The following is a 15,100-nucleotide window of genomic DNA, read 5'->3' on the forward strand; positions in this document are numbered from 1 at the left end:
AAAGCACTTCATTGCAGTACCTCAAACTGTCAAAGCAAGAGGTTAAAGACATCAGGAAACACTCCAGCTAGCTGAATAGCTCGAGTACATTGTCCAGACCAGATACTTACTGTGGGTCCATCCTCATGAAGAATGCTCTGACATTGGCCTCAGAGACTGAAAACACGGTGGGGCTTGTGGGAGGTTATGGAGATGCCCCCGTATTCTGTTGGTCCAACTAAGCATAAAAGGCATTAAGCTTCTCTGGGAATAAAACCTTGTTGTCACATATATCAGTTGATTTTGCTTTGTAGAAAGTGATAGCATTCAAGCCCTGCCATAGCAGTCAAGCACCCTTCTGTGATTCCACTTTGATCCAGAATGGTGACTTCACATTGAGATCTCTTTCCAGAGGTTGTATCTGGACCTCTTGTACTTTATTGATTGCCAGACCTGAATATCATCAATCTCAGGCCTCAGCAGATTGCAGATCTCTTGGTTTATTCAGGGTTTCTTTTGTGGAGACAATGATTTTCTGGAGACACACTCATCGGCAGTGTCTTTATAAAGTCCATGACAACTGTGGTGTACTCGTTCAGGTCCTCTGATGAATCCTTGAATGCGGCCCAGTCCACTGACTTAAATCAATCTGGTAGCCGCTCCTCTGCCTCATGCAACCACCTATTTGCTGTCCTTCCCTCTGATGAGTTGCTCTTTGTGGTGATATCATATGCAATGATGGCCAGTACATGATTGGACAGAGCACTGAGCATGTGCAGGATTGCTAGAATGTTCCAGCACATGGCTGGGTTAAGACACGTTTGTTTATTACGTGGCTGGATTAAGACACGTTTGCTTATTACTGTAAATAAAAGTTCTCTAATTCTTCCAGAATATGATTCTTCATTGTTAGCCCACAGTACGTTTAAACATAAGTAACATATCATGGTGTCAGGAGTGGTTCTGGAAGAACAATACGGTAGAATCAAGAATCGAAGAAACTGTAAAAAAAGTAAGAAAAAGAAGTTTGAACTGTAAACAGTAAAATGGAAAGGTTACAACCCCCATCAAAATTTCAGCTGACTGGAGGATATTCAAGCAACAGTTTGAACTGTACTTATCGGCGATCAATTATTCAGAAAAATCAGAAAATACCAAAGCTGCGCTTCTGCTCCATGTAATTGGGAATGACACAGTAGAGGGATTTAATAGCTTTGTCTTTTAAGATGGAGAAAATTTCAATTTAAAGTCAATAATGGACAGATTGGAAGTATTTTGTATACCTAAGTGTAATTCAATGTATAAGCGATATAAATTCTTCACATTTGCACAGATGGCTGCTGAAACAATTGATCAGTATGTTACTGAGTTACAAAAGCGTAGTAGAACATGTGAGTTTGGATTGCTCATGGGCTTTTTCAATAAAGATAGAATTGTTTGTAGCATTCGAGATAATGCTCTGAGAGAAAGGCTGTTGAGAGAGCAGGATTTAAATTTTGAAAAAGCTTTGGTGCTTTGCAAAGCCGCTGAGACCGTGATGTCGCAGGCTGAAGAGCTTTTTGTCGAAAACTGCAATGGAAAGACTGTAAAAAATGCAAATATATCAAGAAATATAATATTACATCAACAAAACTGACAGAGAGCAAGACAGCATTTGAAAGAAAAAAAATCATGTGAGCACTGTGCATGGGAATATCATCCAAATCAGTGTCCCGCAAATGGCAAAATTTGCAATGGCTGCGGCAAGATCAATCATTTTTCATGCTGTTGTAAAATAAGGAAAATAAAATAAAACAAGTAAATGCTGTGCTTGAAGATGAACATGAGGAATTTTATATAGATGTGCTTTGTGAAAATGAAGTAAGAATGACTGGACTATTCCGTTGCAAGTAAATCAAAACAATACTCTGTTTAAACTTGATACTGGAGCACAAGTAAATGTCCTTGCAGAATCTGAGTTTAATACTTTAATTCCAAGACCAAAGTTACATCAGATGAATATAAAAGTGACTGGGTATTCAGGTGCAGACACTCCAGTTAAAGGAACATGCGTGGTAAAGGTATCACACATAAATATTGTGCACACGGTTTCATTTGTGGTCGTGCCAAAAAATGTACAGTCAATTCTGGGTTTATCTACCTGTGAAAGACTTAATTTGGTGAAAAGAGTTTTAGTCTTGGATAATGACACAGAGCTGAAGAGACAGAACATTGCATTACAGTCAGCAGAAGGTGATGTAACTCAACTGCAGGTCCAGCTCACAGAAGCAAATGCTGACATGGAGAATATAAAAACAGTAACTGCAGTGTCTGAGACAACCAAACAGGAGGCAATTGATGATGTGAAAAAGCAATGGCAGGAGGAGGTTGCTTCAATGCAAACGATAATGAAAGAGACTCTGAGAGAATATGAGATTCAGTTTCATCACCGTCTAGAGCAAGAACGCTCACAGTGGGCACAGTATAAGGAAGAAGTGAAAGCACAAGTAAAGGAATTGAGAAATGATGGAAGTCTCAGCATAAAAAAGAGATTACACAGTTAATGAATTAGATGAAGAAAAGAAGATTTGTATTTCATTACAAATCGAAGTGGAATGTGAATTGACTGATCCAAGGAGATGTTTGTCTGAAGGACAAGGAGACAAAGTGAGGATACAAGATAAAGTGAACACATGGACACAGACCAGATCATACATGGTCCAAACAGAGGAGGGAACAGTGTTAAGAAGAAATTGCAAAGACCTTAAGAAAGAGCCAACTTCAGAGTTTCAGTTATTTGATATAGATGTGTTTTGATTAACGTTGTTAGTCGTTTTTTTTTATTTTAAGTAAAGAAAGATGTAGTGATAACATATGCAATGATGTGCCAGTACATGATTGGACAGAGCACTGAGAATGCGCAGAATTGCTAGAATGTTCCAGCAAGTGGCTGGGTTAAGACATGTTTGTTTATTACTGTAAATAAAAGTTCTCTAATTCTTCCAGAATAATTCAGCCATGATTGAGTGCAGAGTACATTCGGTGGGTCAAGTGGTCTAATTTTGCTCCTATATCTTCTGGTCTTCTGGTCTAAAGATAGCTTAACCTCATAACCAACACTAAAAAACTCTGTGATAATATTGTTCTGGGACCATTGAGCTGTTAGTCTCCCAACCTGCTCAGCCTCTACTTCTTGAGAACTGGTCTCATTTCCCCACAGGTCTCTAGTCCTACCTCCTGCTCCCGTTCTCCAGACACACATCCTTCTGTCATCCTAAATTTGCACTCACCAGCATGAATCGAGAGATCAGACCTTGCTCATTCCCACCTCCTAGAATTCTGCCTTTGACTGGATTGTACCATAGAATGGTTTTGCCACAGGAGCTGGACATTTTGCCCATGAGGACTAGGGTACACTCCTTTTCATCTCTGCTGTTGGCAGATTATGGAGTATGAGTTCTGGCCATTTGGACTCCTCCCTATACCGATTATCGGCAACAATGCAGGACTGGCAGAGGCCTTGCTTATAAAATGCATTTGGTAAACCTCCCAGAAGCACTCACAGAGACTATTAGGAAGATTCTCACCGTGCAGAAGGCTGAACACAAACCAGCCCACAAAATTAGTAAGTTGAAGCTGGCTGCAGCTAAAGAGCTTCAAAAGTATTAAGTAAATCTAAATCAACAATGTTAAAGCAAATAAAACAAAGATAAATTAAGCAATTTAATATACATATAAACATTTTCTAAACATATAAAGCACTTCCTAATCATATACACACTTTATTGTACAATCTATTTACGTGAGCCATCTTATATATTTATATTTATTGTGTTTTTATTATTATTATTATTGTGTTTTTAAACTTTTGTGTTTATTTTTGTGCTGCATCAGATCCAGTGTAACAATTATTTGGTCTTTTTTACAGGTGTATGGGAAATGATATTAAACAATCTTGAATACTTCCAAGCATTTGCAGACAAATTTGAATGCTTTAAAAAAGTTAAGGTAACAAACTGTAAAAAGGTTGAAAAGATTTACAAAAGCTCTTGAGGATAATAAACTCTCTCTCTATTTTTTAAAATTGCCAACATCTCAGCTGAACTTTTCTTAGATTGAGATCATGAGGAGAAGACTCCTGGTTCACCTCAGGCCTTGGGTTCAATGGTGTGTAGAATACTTAGACTAGGCCTCCCTCCTCTACAGTGGCAAAACACAGTTTGGTATCCAGTGCCAAGTTTCTGACAATATCTTTGTGAGATCACTAAAGATACAAGCTTAATGTTTCCTTCCTTCCAACATCAAAATATTTCTATTTGCTTTCAATTCAGAAGAGCTACCAAATCAAACAATTCATGTCATTGTCATCACACAGATTAGGATCAGCATTTCCGTAGCATTCAGCTTCAGTTTATTTAGAAACCCACCTGGGATCCTGGCTTATAGTTGGGAAGGTACAGATTCCTCTGCAGTACAGCTTGTAGCACCTTTGTGTTCCCAGAAGTTCAAAGTTCAGAGTTTGGTCAAATGTCCCACATTCCACTGAACTGAAATTCACTTGTAAGGCAACCTCCTCACCAGGTTGCACGATCCAGCGGTAAGGAGGGGCTCTGTGGGGAAGATCAAAAAAATGATTTTAAAAAATGTTCACCGAGCTCAGATGAATAAAAGCAGAAGTTATGGGTCTTTATTTTTACTTAGAGATACAGCAAGGAACAGACCCTTCCAGCCCAGCAACCCACTGATTAACCCGAGCCTAATCACAGGACAATTTACAATGACCAATTAACCTACTAAATGTTACATCTTTGAACTGTGGGAGGAAATTGGAACACCCGGAGAAAACTCATGCACACATGGGAAAGAACGGACAAACTTGCTTACAGAGTAAGCATGAACTGAACTCCCAACTCTGATGCCTTGAGCTGTAATAGCGTAGCATTAACTGCTACAGTACTATGGTGTCTTTGGTTGGACAGAAAAGTTTTTTTCTATTATCCTGACCAAAGACCAGGGAGAAAAGGATCCTTTAATTTCTATAAAACAAGACAAAGAAATTTTCCCAATATGATCTAATCACTGAGGGCAATAATTATCTATTGCAACAGATCTGTAAAGTCAAGGATGGGGAACAACCATGTGTCTTACAAACTCATTCATCCATTACACTTAGCTGGTATAACTCAGCATTCAACTCAAATTGGCTGTCATGATCATGGGCTTGAGTAAATATGTTGGTTTTGTTTCATACCCATGGGTATCTTGTACCTGTCACGTGACCATGATGTAATTGAGGCTATGCTGGAGATGAGGTAATGGTCTTGTGATGGTGGAGTGATATTATTTTCCAGCCAGTGAGAGGTCATGTGATAGTTTTTTTCAACAGGGTATAAAAGGAGAACCCCACCCTATGACATGCGCAGTTCGTGGCTGAATTCACCACTGGCTCCATGCTGCTGCGTATTCCGATATTATGACGCAGTTTCGTTTAAAAGTGGAGTTTTACTTTCTGTTTTAAGTCTCAAAGGTTATTGCTGGCAGTTTTGCTATAATATTGCCGGTTTGGTTAGTGGAGAGTGAAGATTTTAAAGGAGTTCGGAAATCCCGAAGGATTGGGAAAGTTAATGTCAACGGTAAAACAGATTTGACCTTTGTTTAATCTTCGCACGAGGAATTAGTAACAAGTATCCATGATAACCCTGTTCTGCCAGAAGAGTAGAGGGTTAGATACAAAGTTTTGTTAAAGAAAGGTCAGCGCCTTTAAGCCGTTTTATTTCCTTTGACCGTAAATCCTCCAGGAAATAACACACTCTGGCTGGGATCAGCAGTAACAATGTGGAAAGGATTTAAGTACGGGAAAGAAAGCCTCTCCCAAGCGACTGGGTCAAACTTTGGACTTTCGCATTACTACTTCTAGGAACTGTTTTCGCATTATCGCTTTAAGAACTGTTCGAGCTGCCGTAGCGCAGCTGACTTCCGATTAAGTTAATCGTTTGTTTACTTTTGGGTTTTTCACAGTGTTTAATGAATGTTTTATTTGTTATAAAAAAACCTGTCTCAAATCATATATTCATTGTTGCTGATTTGTAAGTTTCATCTTCTTCAAATAGACTATAACTTGTTTGACATTCACTTTCCCAGTTTAACAAAACCATAGAAAGCTTTGAGTAATCTTTTCCATCAGTTGTCCTAGGATGTTCTTGCTTAGTGAACCATTCCCTTCAACATGTGAAGACTATCCCACAGTGTGACAGTTAGTTTTAGCGGTCTGTTGCAGTGACCGTGAATGAACACTGATATATAAAAGACAGAACAGAGAAACAGGAACTTTGGTCCACTGAGTCTGTACCAACTATGATATCACTCATAACTGTCGGTTCAGCTCGCTGCTTAATCCAGGGGAAAACAGCCCTTGGCCCAGACAAACTTAACAAACCTTATTTGGGTGGATGCTGCGTAATGTGTCCCCTGTTACGAATCAGTACCACGAAATAACTAACAGTACACAATATGCAATTAAACAACAGAGCTTTATAATTCTTAGTTTGACTATATGGTTAGTAAAGAAACAAAAAAAACCGGGCCCAGTTATATAAAACAGCTTTATGCACAACGGTGGAGTTCATGGTTCAATCCACTGGTTTCCCATCGACCTCCTCCAAGCATAGCCCAGCCTTGGTACAAGTCTTCTCTGTCTGGTGGTCTGCCAACTCTCTCCATTTGCATCTCCTCTACTTATCTGTCCCTGGCAAAAGACCGCAAAATCCCTTCTCCCAGCCCCACAAGAAAGAACACCATTCCTCTTGTTGGATAGCCCCACATTCCAATGCCCCATTAACCCTAGTCATAACCCAAACATTGCTGTTACAGAGAAACCGTTACATTAGCAGTGAAACCTTACAGTGTGTTACACCCTCCCTCCACCAAATTTAGTCATGTCCTCATGACACAGATAATTTGCCAACCCTTCCTCCAATCCAGGTGTAAAAGGCCCTGCAGTCGCCCCGCATTTCCGCAGAGTCCTCTTGCTGGGTGTAGGCTCCAAATCGGGCAGTAGGTGGTTCCAAAGGAGAACCTTGACAGGCCCTTTCCCATCCTTTGGTTTCAGCCAGATAACGAGTAGGTTTGGCATTTGACTCTCCACCACTTAGGGCTTGGCTGCCCAACGGTCCGCCAGTTTATGTTTCCAGGTAGCCCCAAGTTCCTTATGAGGACCTGGTCTCCTGGCAGGAGTTGGAAGAATCTCCTCTTGATCATATCTCCTCTTATTTCCTTGATTTTGCTTAGCATCCGCAACCCCAGCTAATCCTTAAGCCCTTTTCAGCTTTCTTTTCATATCAGACACATACTTCAGAAAAGTATTCAGTGGTAAGTCACCCTCGTCAGTCCCAAAAGAAAGGTCAATGGGTCACTGGGCAACCTTACCTCATTCCTAAACATCAGATAATATGGCGAGTATCCAGTATAGCTTCATTTTGAGTACAGTTGTAACTGTGAACCAGATGTCCAATATGTTGACTCTACCTGCTCTTCTTGCTGATCTCCAGGGTCCCGAGCATGTCTAGCAAGGTCCGATTAAATCTCTTGGGCTGGGAATCACCCTGTGGGTGATACGGCACGGTCCTCGACTTCTCGACTCCAAGCATGCCCGGGATGAGTCTGCTCCCGAAATCTCGCCCCTGATCACTATGTATCCGCCTGGGAAGGCCATAATAAATTAAGTACTTGCCCCATAACACTTTGGCCACCGTAGACGCCCTCTGGTCCTTGGTAGGAAAAGCCTGAGCGTATCTGGTGTAGTGGTCCTTGATGACTAAGACATTTGCTGTGTTGCTGGCATCGGGTTCTATGGATAGAAAATCCATACACACCAGGTCCAGGGGCCCCACACTCTACAAACGTGACAACAGAGCTGCCCGCATAGACAGCGTTTTCCGCTGTATAAATCGATAGCACACCTTGCACTCCAACATTCGGGGCCAGTAAAACCGGTCTTTGAGCAATCCATAGGTCTTTTCAACCCCCAAATGTCCAGAATCATCATGAAGTGACTTCAACACAATCCTCCGATACTTCTCCAGCAGAACCAGTTGGGAATGCCGAGGTCGGTCTGGGGGGGGTGACGTGACCCGGTATGGGATCTGGTTTCGCAACTCCAACTGAGGCCATTCTCTCAGTAATGGAGGCACTGCCACATGCTTCTCTTCTCTGCCTGAGCCATGTCTCCCTTTTTGACTGCTGACCAAATGATACCGATGCCTGGGTCGTCTCGCTGAGCAGCTGCCATTTCCCCAGCTGCCATTTTTCCAGCAGCTGAGTTGTCTTCAGAGCAGTCAGGTTACAGGAAACCTGGGGAACGGCATCATCAGAAGCTCCCAATTGATCCACCGCTCGATCCAGCCTCTCATTTCCCTCGGCCTTCACCATGACGGCAAACTGACACATGGCCTTTGCCCCCGGGGCAGGAACGCTCTCCCACTCCTCGTACCTGTCCAGTTTGTCATGTGCTCTTCAGGACAAAGTGTCAGCATCAATGTTCCTGCTTCACGGCCAGTATTTCAGGCTGAAATCACAAGCAGGTAATGTCACCAACCACCGATGGCCTGTGACATCCAGTTTTGTCGAGGTCAGGATATAAGTTAGAGGGTTGTTGTCCGTTCTCACCACAAACTTGGCCCCATAGAGATAGTCGCTCAGCTTATCCGCCACCACCCATTTCATCGCTAGGAACTCCAACTTGTGTGTGGGATAGTTTTTCTCGGAGGGTGACAGACTCCAGCCGATAAACTCAACTGGTCTCAACCTGGTGCCCTGATGCTAATACAGGATACCCCCAAACCTTCTCGGCTGGTTACCATATGCAGTACATATGGTAATAGGGGTTCCGCAAAAGCCAGCACAGGCACCTGGGTCAGCATCTCCTTCAGTGACTAAAAGGCCTCCTCACATTTTACATCCCACCTCGGTCCAAAGGGTTCCGACAAGCTAAGATACTCCCCACTCTCCTGTCCTTTTTCACCCTCCCTTTCTTCCCCAACTGCACAGAAGCTGATTCAACAGGTGACTTACTTTCGCATAGCTTTTCACAAACCTCTGATATTAACCACTGAGCCCAAGGAACGAGCGCAGAGCCCTTGGCCAAGTGGTCACCACCTCTATCTTAGCCGGATATCTAGTTACTCCATCCCATGAGACTATGTGCCCAACATAGCTAACGGACGCTTGGCTGAACTGGCACTTGTCCAGGGAAAGTCTTAACCCTTCAGCTTTCAGGTGGCCCTGCACCTTCAGCGCCTCACTTCACATTCTTTCAAGGTGGATCTAAATACTATGAGGTCATCCAGATAAACCAATACCTCAAGCAAGTTCATATCCCCCACCGTCTTCTCCATGACCCACTGGAAAGTTGCAGGAGCTCCTGAGATGTCCTGGGGCATCCTTTTGAACTAGTAAAATCCCAGGGGACATAAAAATACCAGCTTCTCTTTGTTGGCCTCACTCATGGGGATCTGGTAATATCCACTCCTCAAGTCCAGCATGCTGAACCACTTCACCCTGCTCAGATAGGCCAACGTGTCTTCGACCCTTGGGACCGTATACTGGTTAGGGACGGTGTGCCAGCTCAGGGTCCTATAGTCCACACACATGCATAACTTCCCATTCTTCTTCTGGGGACGCAAAGGGGCTTCAGGACTCAATGATGGTCCCAGCTTCCTTCAGCTTACACAAATGCTGCCGCACATCAGGGCCAGTCAGCGTGACCTCTCTCTAAGTGGGGTGTCCTCGGTCACCCAGATAGTGTGACGAGTGATCTTGGAACAACCGATAACAAACTTGTCAGTGGAAAAAACACCTTCCAGCTTCAACATCTTCTCTACCAACCTCCTCTTCCAACCTGCAGGCACCTGCGTTCCTGTACAACTGAGGGCTTCTGTAATCAGGCCTCACCAGTCCCTCAGCAGGAAATCCCAACTCCTCCTTGTGGTCTGCCGCAGCGTCCACTAAGAGGGCCTCGCCCCCAGGCAATCCGGGAAATCTGGGGGTCCCCATCACTCTCGCTACTTCCCCGGGCCGTACCACCATTGACTTCGACTGGGTGAATCACACAGTCCCTTGTTTAAATTCAATGCTGCCACACACTTTCTCAAAAGCAGCTCGAAGCCCCGGGTGCACGGACAATGTTCCCAGAAAGCTCTCGACCGTCTTCTCCTTGCAGGCCCCCACGAGAGGGGTGCTGGTCCCCACCGGAATTGAAACCCCGCCCTTCTCAACAGGGTCCAGATGAACCAGCACCAACGTATCGAGGGACCTCAGACACTCCCACGTCGGCCTCTGAGAACTCCAACTTCACTGACGAATAACCGTCGTCTGGATAATCACTAGCTCCACATCCACTAACCCCCAGATCTCCAGTGCGCTGAATGCTGTCAATGGTAAATGCTTCAGATTCCGGTTGTAAAACGAACGGTACAACAACGTGACCTGTGACCCAGTGTCGAGTACAGCTTTAGCATAATTACCCTCTATTCATAGCAACACACTGGAGCATGGACTCACTAATCCTTCAGGAATAGGATCTTTTGCTTTCGAAGGTTCCTTGGCACATTGCTGAGAATCCCTCTCTGGGTCTCCAACATCTCTCTCTACTGAATTACCCAGAGGCTCATTCTCCTGGCGTGATACCTGCTCCCGGCAGCTCTCCGCATTGTCCGTCCCCTTGGGGGATCTGCCCCCCCACCCATCAGCTCCATCATACACTTGCTGATAACAGCCGACGTATCTCAGTTCTCAACTCTGCCACAATCTCCTCTACTGTTCTCTGGGGTAGGCTATCTGTGGTCACTTCACCACAGTGGACCACTACCAAGGACAGTACCCTACAGACAGAGGCCTCCCTTGCCTCTGATGTGTTCTCCTCTCCCCGTATCTCACTGATCAGCTCAACAAAAGATGGAGGGGGGCGCGTCTTACAAGACAGTCGGAGAATCCGAGCAATCCTGTCATGGGACTGGGCACCCCTGGCTGTTTGGTCCATTCTAGCTGCCTGAATGACCCCTCTGCGCTGCCTCTCTAGCCGAAAGATAAAAGCACAAAGCTTCTCCTCCTTCTCCTGACACAAGTTCTGAAACCCCACCAGGAGCTCCATTGGACTTCCAGTTGGGCCAAAAGCATTGTCCAGTGCTCACATATAACTGACAGCTGTCACTACGGGATCCCGCAACCTGACGGATCTCACATCAGCGGCCTGCCCAGTTAAACTCTCAACCAATCTCTGTCGTTTTACCAAATCTGCCACTCATCTAACAACTGAGCGGTCTGCTCCACCAAATCTCATACTCCTCTTCCCCTTTAGAGGTGGCCATTATTTCAGAGAATAGGCACAACTTACCATAGCTGGGACTTTGAACCTGGGCATTTTTCCATTTATTCACCAGAGAGGTAAGGGCAGATACTAACTCAGAATTCTCAATCTTCACCGGGGGACGTGGACATTAATTAGACATTCCAAATCTGACTGCTCCTTCCCCTCACTACTCAGAAATGATAGAACCCAATCTTTGAAATCTCCGTCCCCAGCTACTGCTACGTCAGCACTGGTCTGCATTAAAACGAGAGCTGCGTCCGTCATTTCATCAAACCTCCATCTCGCAATTGCAACATTAATAGTACTTAACAGGCAAATTAACAATTCATCCAGAACACAAATATCTACTCCACTGTTTTAATGCTCAGGGTAATCACACAGCATTCAATGAAATCAATCCTGAACGAGTCCCCAAAATTGTAACTCACAGTTCAGCTAGCAGCTTAATCTAGGGGAAGACAGCCTTCAGCCCGCACAAACTTAAGAAATCTGGTTTGGGTGGATGCTGTGCGATGTGTCTCCTGTTACAAATCAGTACTACGAAATAACAAACAGTCCACAATATGTGATTAAACGATTGAGCTTTATAATTCTTAATTTGACTCTATGGTTAGTAAAGAAACAAAAAAAGGAAAAGGGCCCATTCTCATGAAACAGTCTTATGCACAAAGTTAGAGCTCAAGGTTCAGTCCACTGGTTTCCTGTCAACTTCCTCCAAGTGTAGCCGACCCTCGAACCCTCGGTACAAATCCACTCTGTCCGGTGGTCTAACATCTCTCTCCATTTGCATCTTCTCCTCATCCATCATCAGTCCCCAGCAAAAGACCGCAAAATCCCTTCTCTCAGACCCACAGGAAAGAACGACATTCCTCTCATTTGGAATGCCCCACGTTCCAAAGCCCTGTTATCTCTAGTCATAACCCAAACATTGCCGTTACAGAGAAACTATTACATTAGCAGTGAAACCTTACAGCGCATTACGCACTCTACACTAAGCAGGCTGGTGAACCTGTAAAGCAGTCCACAGCATATTAAGGGAAAAAAAAATAAGATTAAATGGATAAAATTAACTTGGTGCAAATAACCTTCATCTAATGAAATTTGCATTCTATAAGTTTTTGGCTTAGGTGCAGTACAATACCAATACAGATCTCTGCAGTGGGACACCCTTCAGTGCAAGTACAGCTTACCGGACTGCTGTGGTCTCCTCTTTGGCTGTTTCTTCAAACCCACTGCTGTGGTCAACGTCCGACAGAGGTGATGGTGCACCAACAATGGAGGAGCGAGAATCACGCCGGCCCTTCCGGTGACCACCAGGTCGCCGTTTATCCTCAGCTCTCTCTATTTTGTCTTTCTTAGATTTCCCTTTCTGTTGAACTGCTGCCTCTTCCTAGTGAGAAACAAGACAAGCCCACAAAACTCAGAAAGGCAAACTTGCATTGCTACATCACCTTTCTTAAGCCAGATCTCTGCAATCTGTTGCCACAGGCAGCTGTGGAGCCCAAAATATCGGTATATTTAAGGCAGAGGTTGATAGATTAGTCAGGGGCATGGAGATATGGGGAAAAGGCAGGAGAGAGAGTCTGAGAAGGAAAAAGGAAATGGATGATGAAATCGCAGAGCAAACTCAATAGTTCTGCTCCTGGAACTTATGGTCTGTGGTCTTTCATTAGCTTAGAACATCCAAATCATTGTGCAGTCGTTGAAGTAGGATTCAAGTGCACAGCCACACAAAATGCTGTAAGTTGGCCATGTTCTAACTGCTTCCATTCATTCATTGACCAGATAATCTATTTATCCAATCAGCGATAACTTCCTTCTCCAGCTTTGTAAATTATTGAACTTCCTTGCGGTCTTCTGATGAAGGGTATTTAATTTGAAGCATTAACTGTGTTTTTCTTCCCACAGATGCAGCTTGGCCTGCTGAGTATTTCCAGCATTTTTTGTTTTTGTTTTGATTTCTGGCACCCACTATCTGTTCCTTGATATCTGAAGTGTACCGCAGCACCTCAGACAATTTGTGTGTGCCAAACCGCAAAGGGATATTTCTCTCTAGGCACCTTCCCTTGTGTTCACAGGAGGAGTAACACCTGCCCCTACATCTCCCCACTCGCCAGAGTCCTCCGCAACACTTCCAGGTGAGGCAAACATTCATAAGCATCTACTCTGGCCTTATTTATTGCATCCTGTTCTCCCAATATGGCCTCTACATTAGTGACAGTGGATACAGACTGTGCAACTGCTTCACCCACATGGCCATCCAGATCTCCTAATTGCCAGCCATTTTAAATCCCCTCCTCATTCCCACACCGATGTTTCTGTCCTTGGCTTTCTCCACTAGGTGAAGCGAAACAAAAGAAAGAGGAGCAGCATCATTTTCCTGGCTGTTATGAAGACTGAACAACTCCATCGATACTATCTGACCGACTGAGTTCCTCCAGTTTTTCGTTTATTACTCTAGCAAAGCCAATCTCTTGTGTCTCCAGCAAAAGCATACTAACTAAGTGGCCTGGCTTTGAGGGATGAAAGTTAACAACACACCAGGGAAACCCACTGTGCCCTTTATGTCGACTGAGCAAATAGAGACAACTTGGGTTTAAATCTCATCTGAGTGACTGCACCTCCAGAGTAACTCCTCATACTGCACTGCTAGGATCATGTGTTCAGAGGTCCAAAGCATGAACACAGATTACCAGTTCAGACCCATACTCTAATATTGTCTTACCTTGATAACTAGGACCATCAGTTCAGATCTATACAATGTCTTACTCTAACCACCAGGGGTGTCAGTTCAGACCAATACTCCAATGTCTTACCTTAATCACTGGGACCATCACTTCCTGCTCAAGTTCAGACTCTTTCTTATCTTCAAATAAATTTTTTTGTTCTTCTGTCTTTGATGAAAGCGAGAAGTGGCTCAGCACGTCCTGCCCTGAACTGGGCCTGCGTTCCACAGGGTACCTCACCACTGAAAACAAGGCAGCTGGTGGAATAGGGGGGCCACTCGGACCCAAGCCTAAACTGTCCAGAATCTACACAAGAGCAAACAATATGAAATGAATAATTATCAAGAAAGAAGTAAAATATTCATTCGTTAGGCTTCAACAATACACTTTTTTCTGATTTAAGGTCCGAGAGACAACTTCAAAGATATGAATTAGTAAGAGAAGCACAAACAATAGAAATGGCTGCAAAAATAAGGGGTTGGTAATTTAAATCTGAGCAGTGGAGAAATTTCTTCTCTCAGAGTGGAGTATATCTCTGCCCCTGAGGGTGACAGAAAATATATATCAGCCACGATGTGAGAAAGGCTTGCAGGGCCATGCGAGCTACTCCCATGGCTTGTTTCCTTTTCTTATGTTCTTACTTTATAGAAATGAGGACAGTGTCATTCTCTCTTCCTTGCTGTGAGGGATACAGGACACTATTTTTCTCTCTCTGTGAACACACATACTGGCAACTCATAGAACAGGAGTCAGCTTTCTGCTTTTATCCTGTGTGACTGTGAAAGGCACAGGAAACGAAGCTCAGAGTAAGAGCAAGTTGTGTGCTTTTGTCTGGCCTCCCTCTGTTTTCTGGCAGGACCTCGCCCTAAGCCTCTGATGTATCTGCATCTCTGTGTGATTCTGCTCAAATGGCCATTGCCACTGCAGGCATGAAGACAATGACTGTAATCAGGATTGGCAAACCTGACTGTCCATTTCTCAGAAGGGAAACTGAACAGGACAATGCTACTACCATTTCCTTCAGGATCAAACCACCTCTGATTTTCTTTTA

The 15,100-nt window shown here is 43.9% G+C and overlaps 1 protein-coding gene across 4 annotated transcripts in view; it reads right to left on the bottom strand.

Moving 5' to 3' along the window:
• The window catches only part of hydin (HYDIN axonemal central pair apparatus protein), a 1,146,554-nt gene that overhangs the window by 344,248 nt on the left and 787,206 nt on the right, over positions 1-15,100 (bottom strand). For all 4 annotated transcript variants that reach the window (XM_059992477.1, XM_059992476.1, XM_059992474.1 and 1 more), the window contains 3 exons: positions 14,140-14,355; positions 12,514-12,713; positions 4,386-4,568 (listed from right to left, as the gene is read on the bottom strand). In XM_059992477.1, the coding sequence (XP_059848460.1) occupies positions 4,386-4,568; positions 12,514-12,713; positions 14,140-14,355 (599 nt within the window). The remainder of the gene's footprint in view (positions 1-4,385; positions 4,569-12,513; positions 12,714-14,139; positions 14,356-15,100) is intronic.

This window comes from Hypanus sabinus, chromosome 17, assembly GCF_030144855.1.
Source record: "Hypanus sabinus isolate sHypSab1 chromosome 17, sHypSab1.hap1, whole genome shotgun sequence".
Lineage (NCBI taxonomy): Eukaryota > Metazoa > Chordata > Chondrichthyes > Myliobatiformes > Dasyatidae > Hypanus > Hypanus sabinus.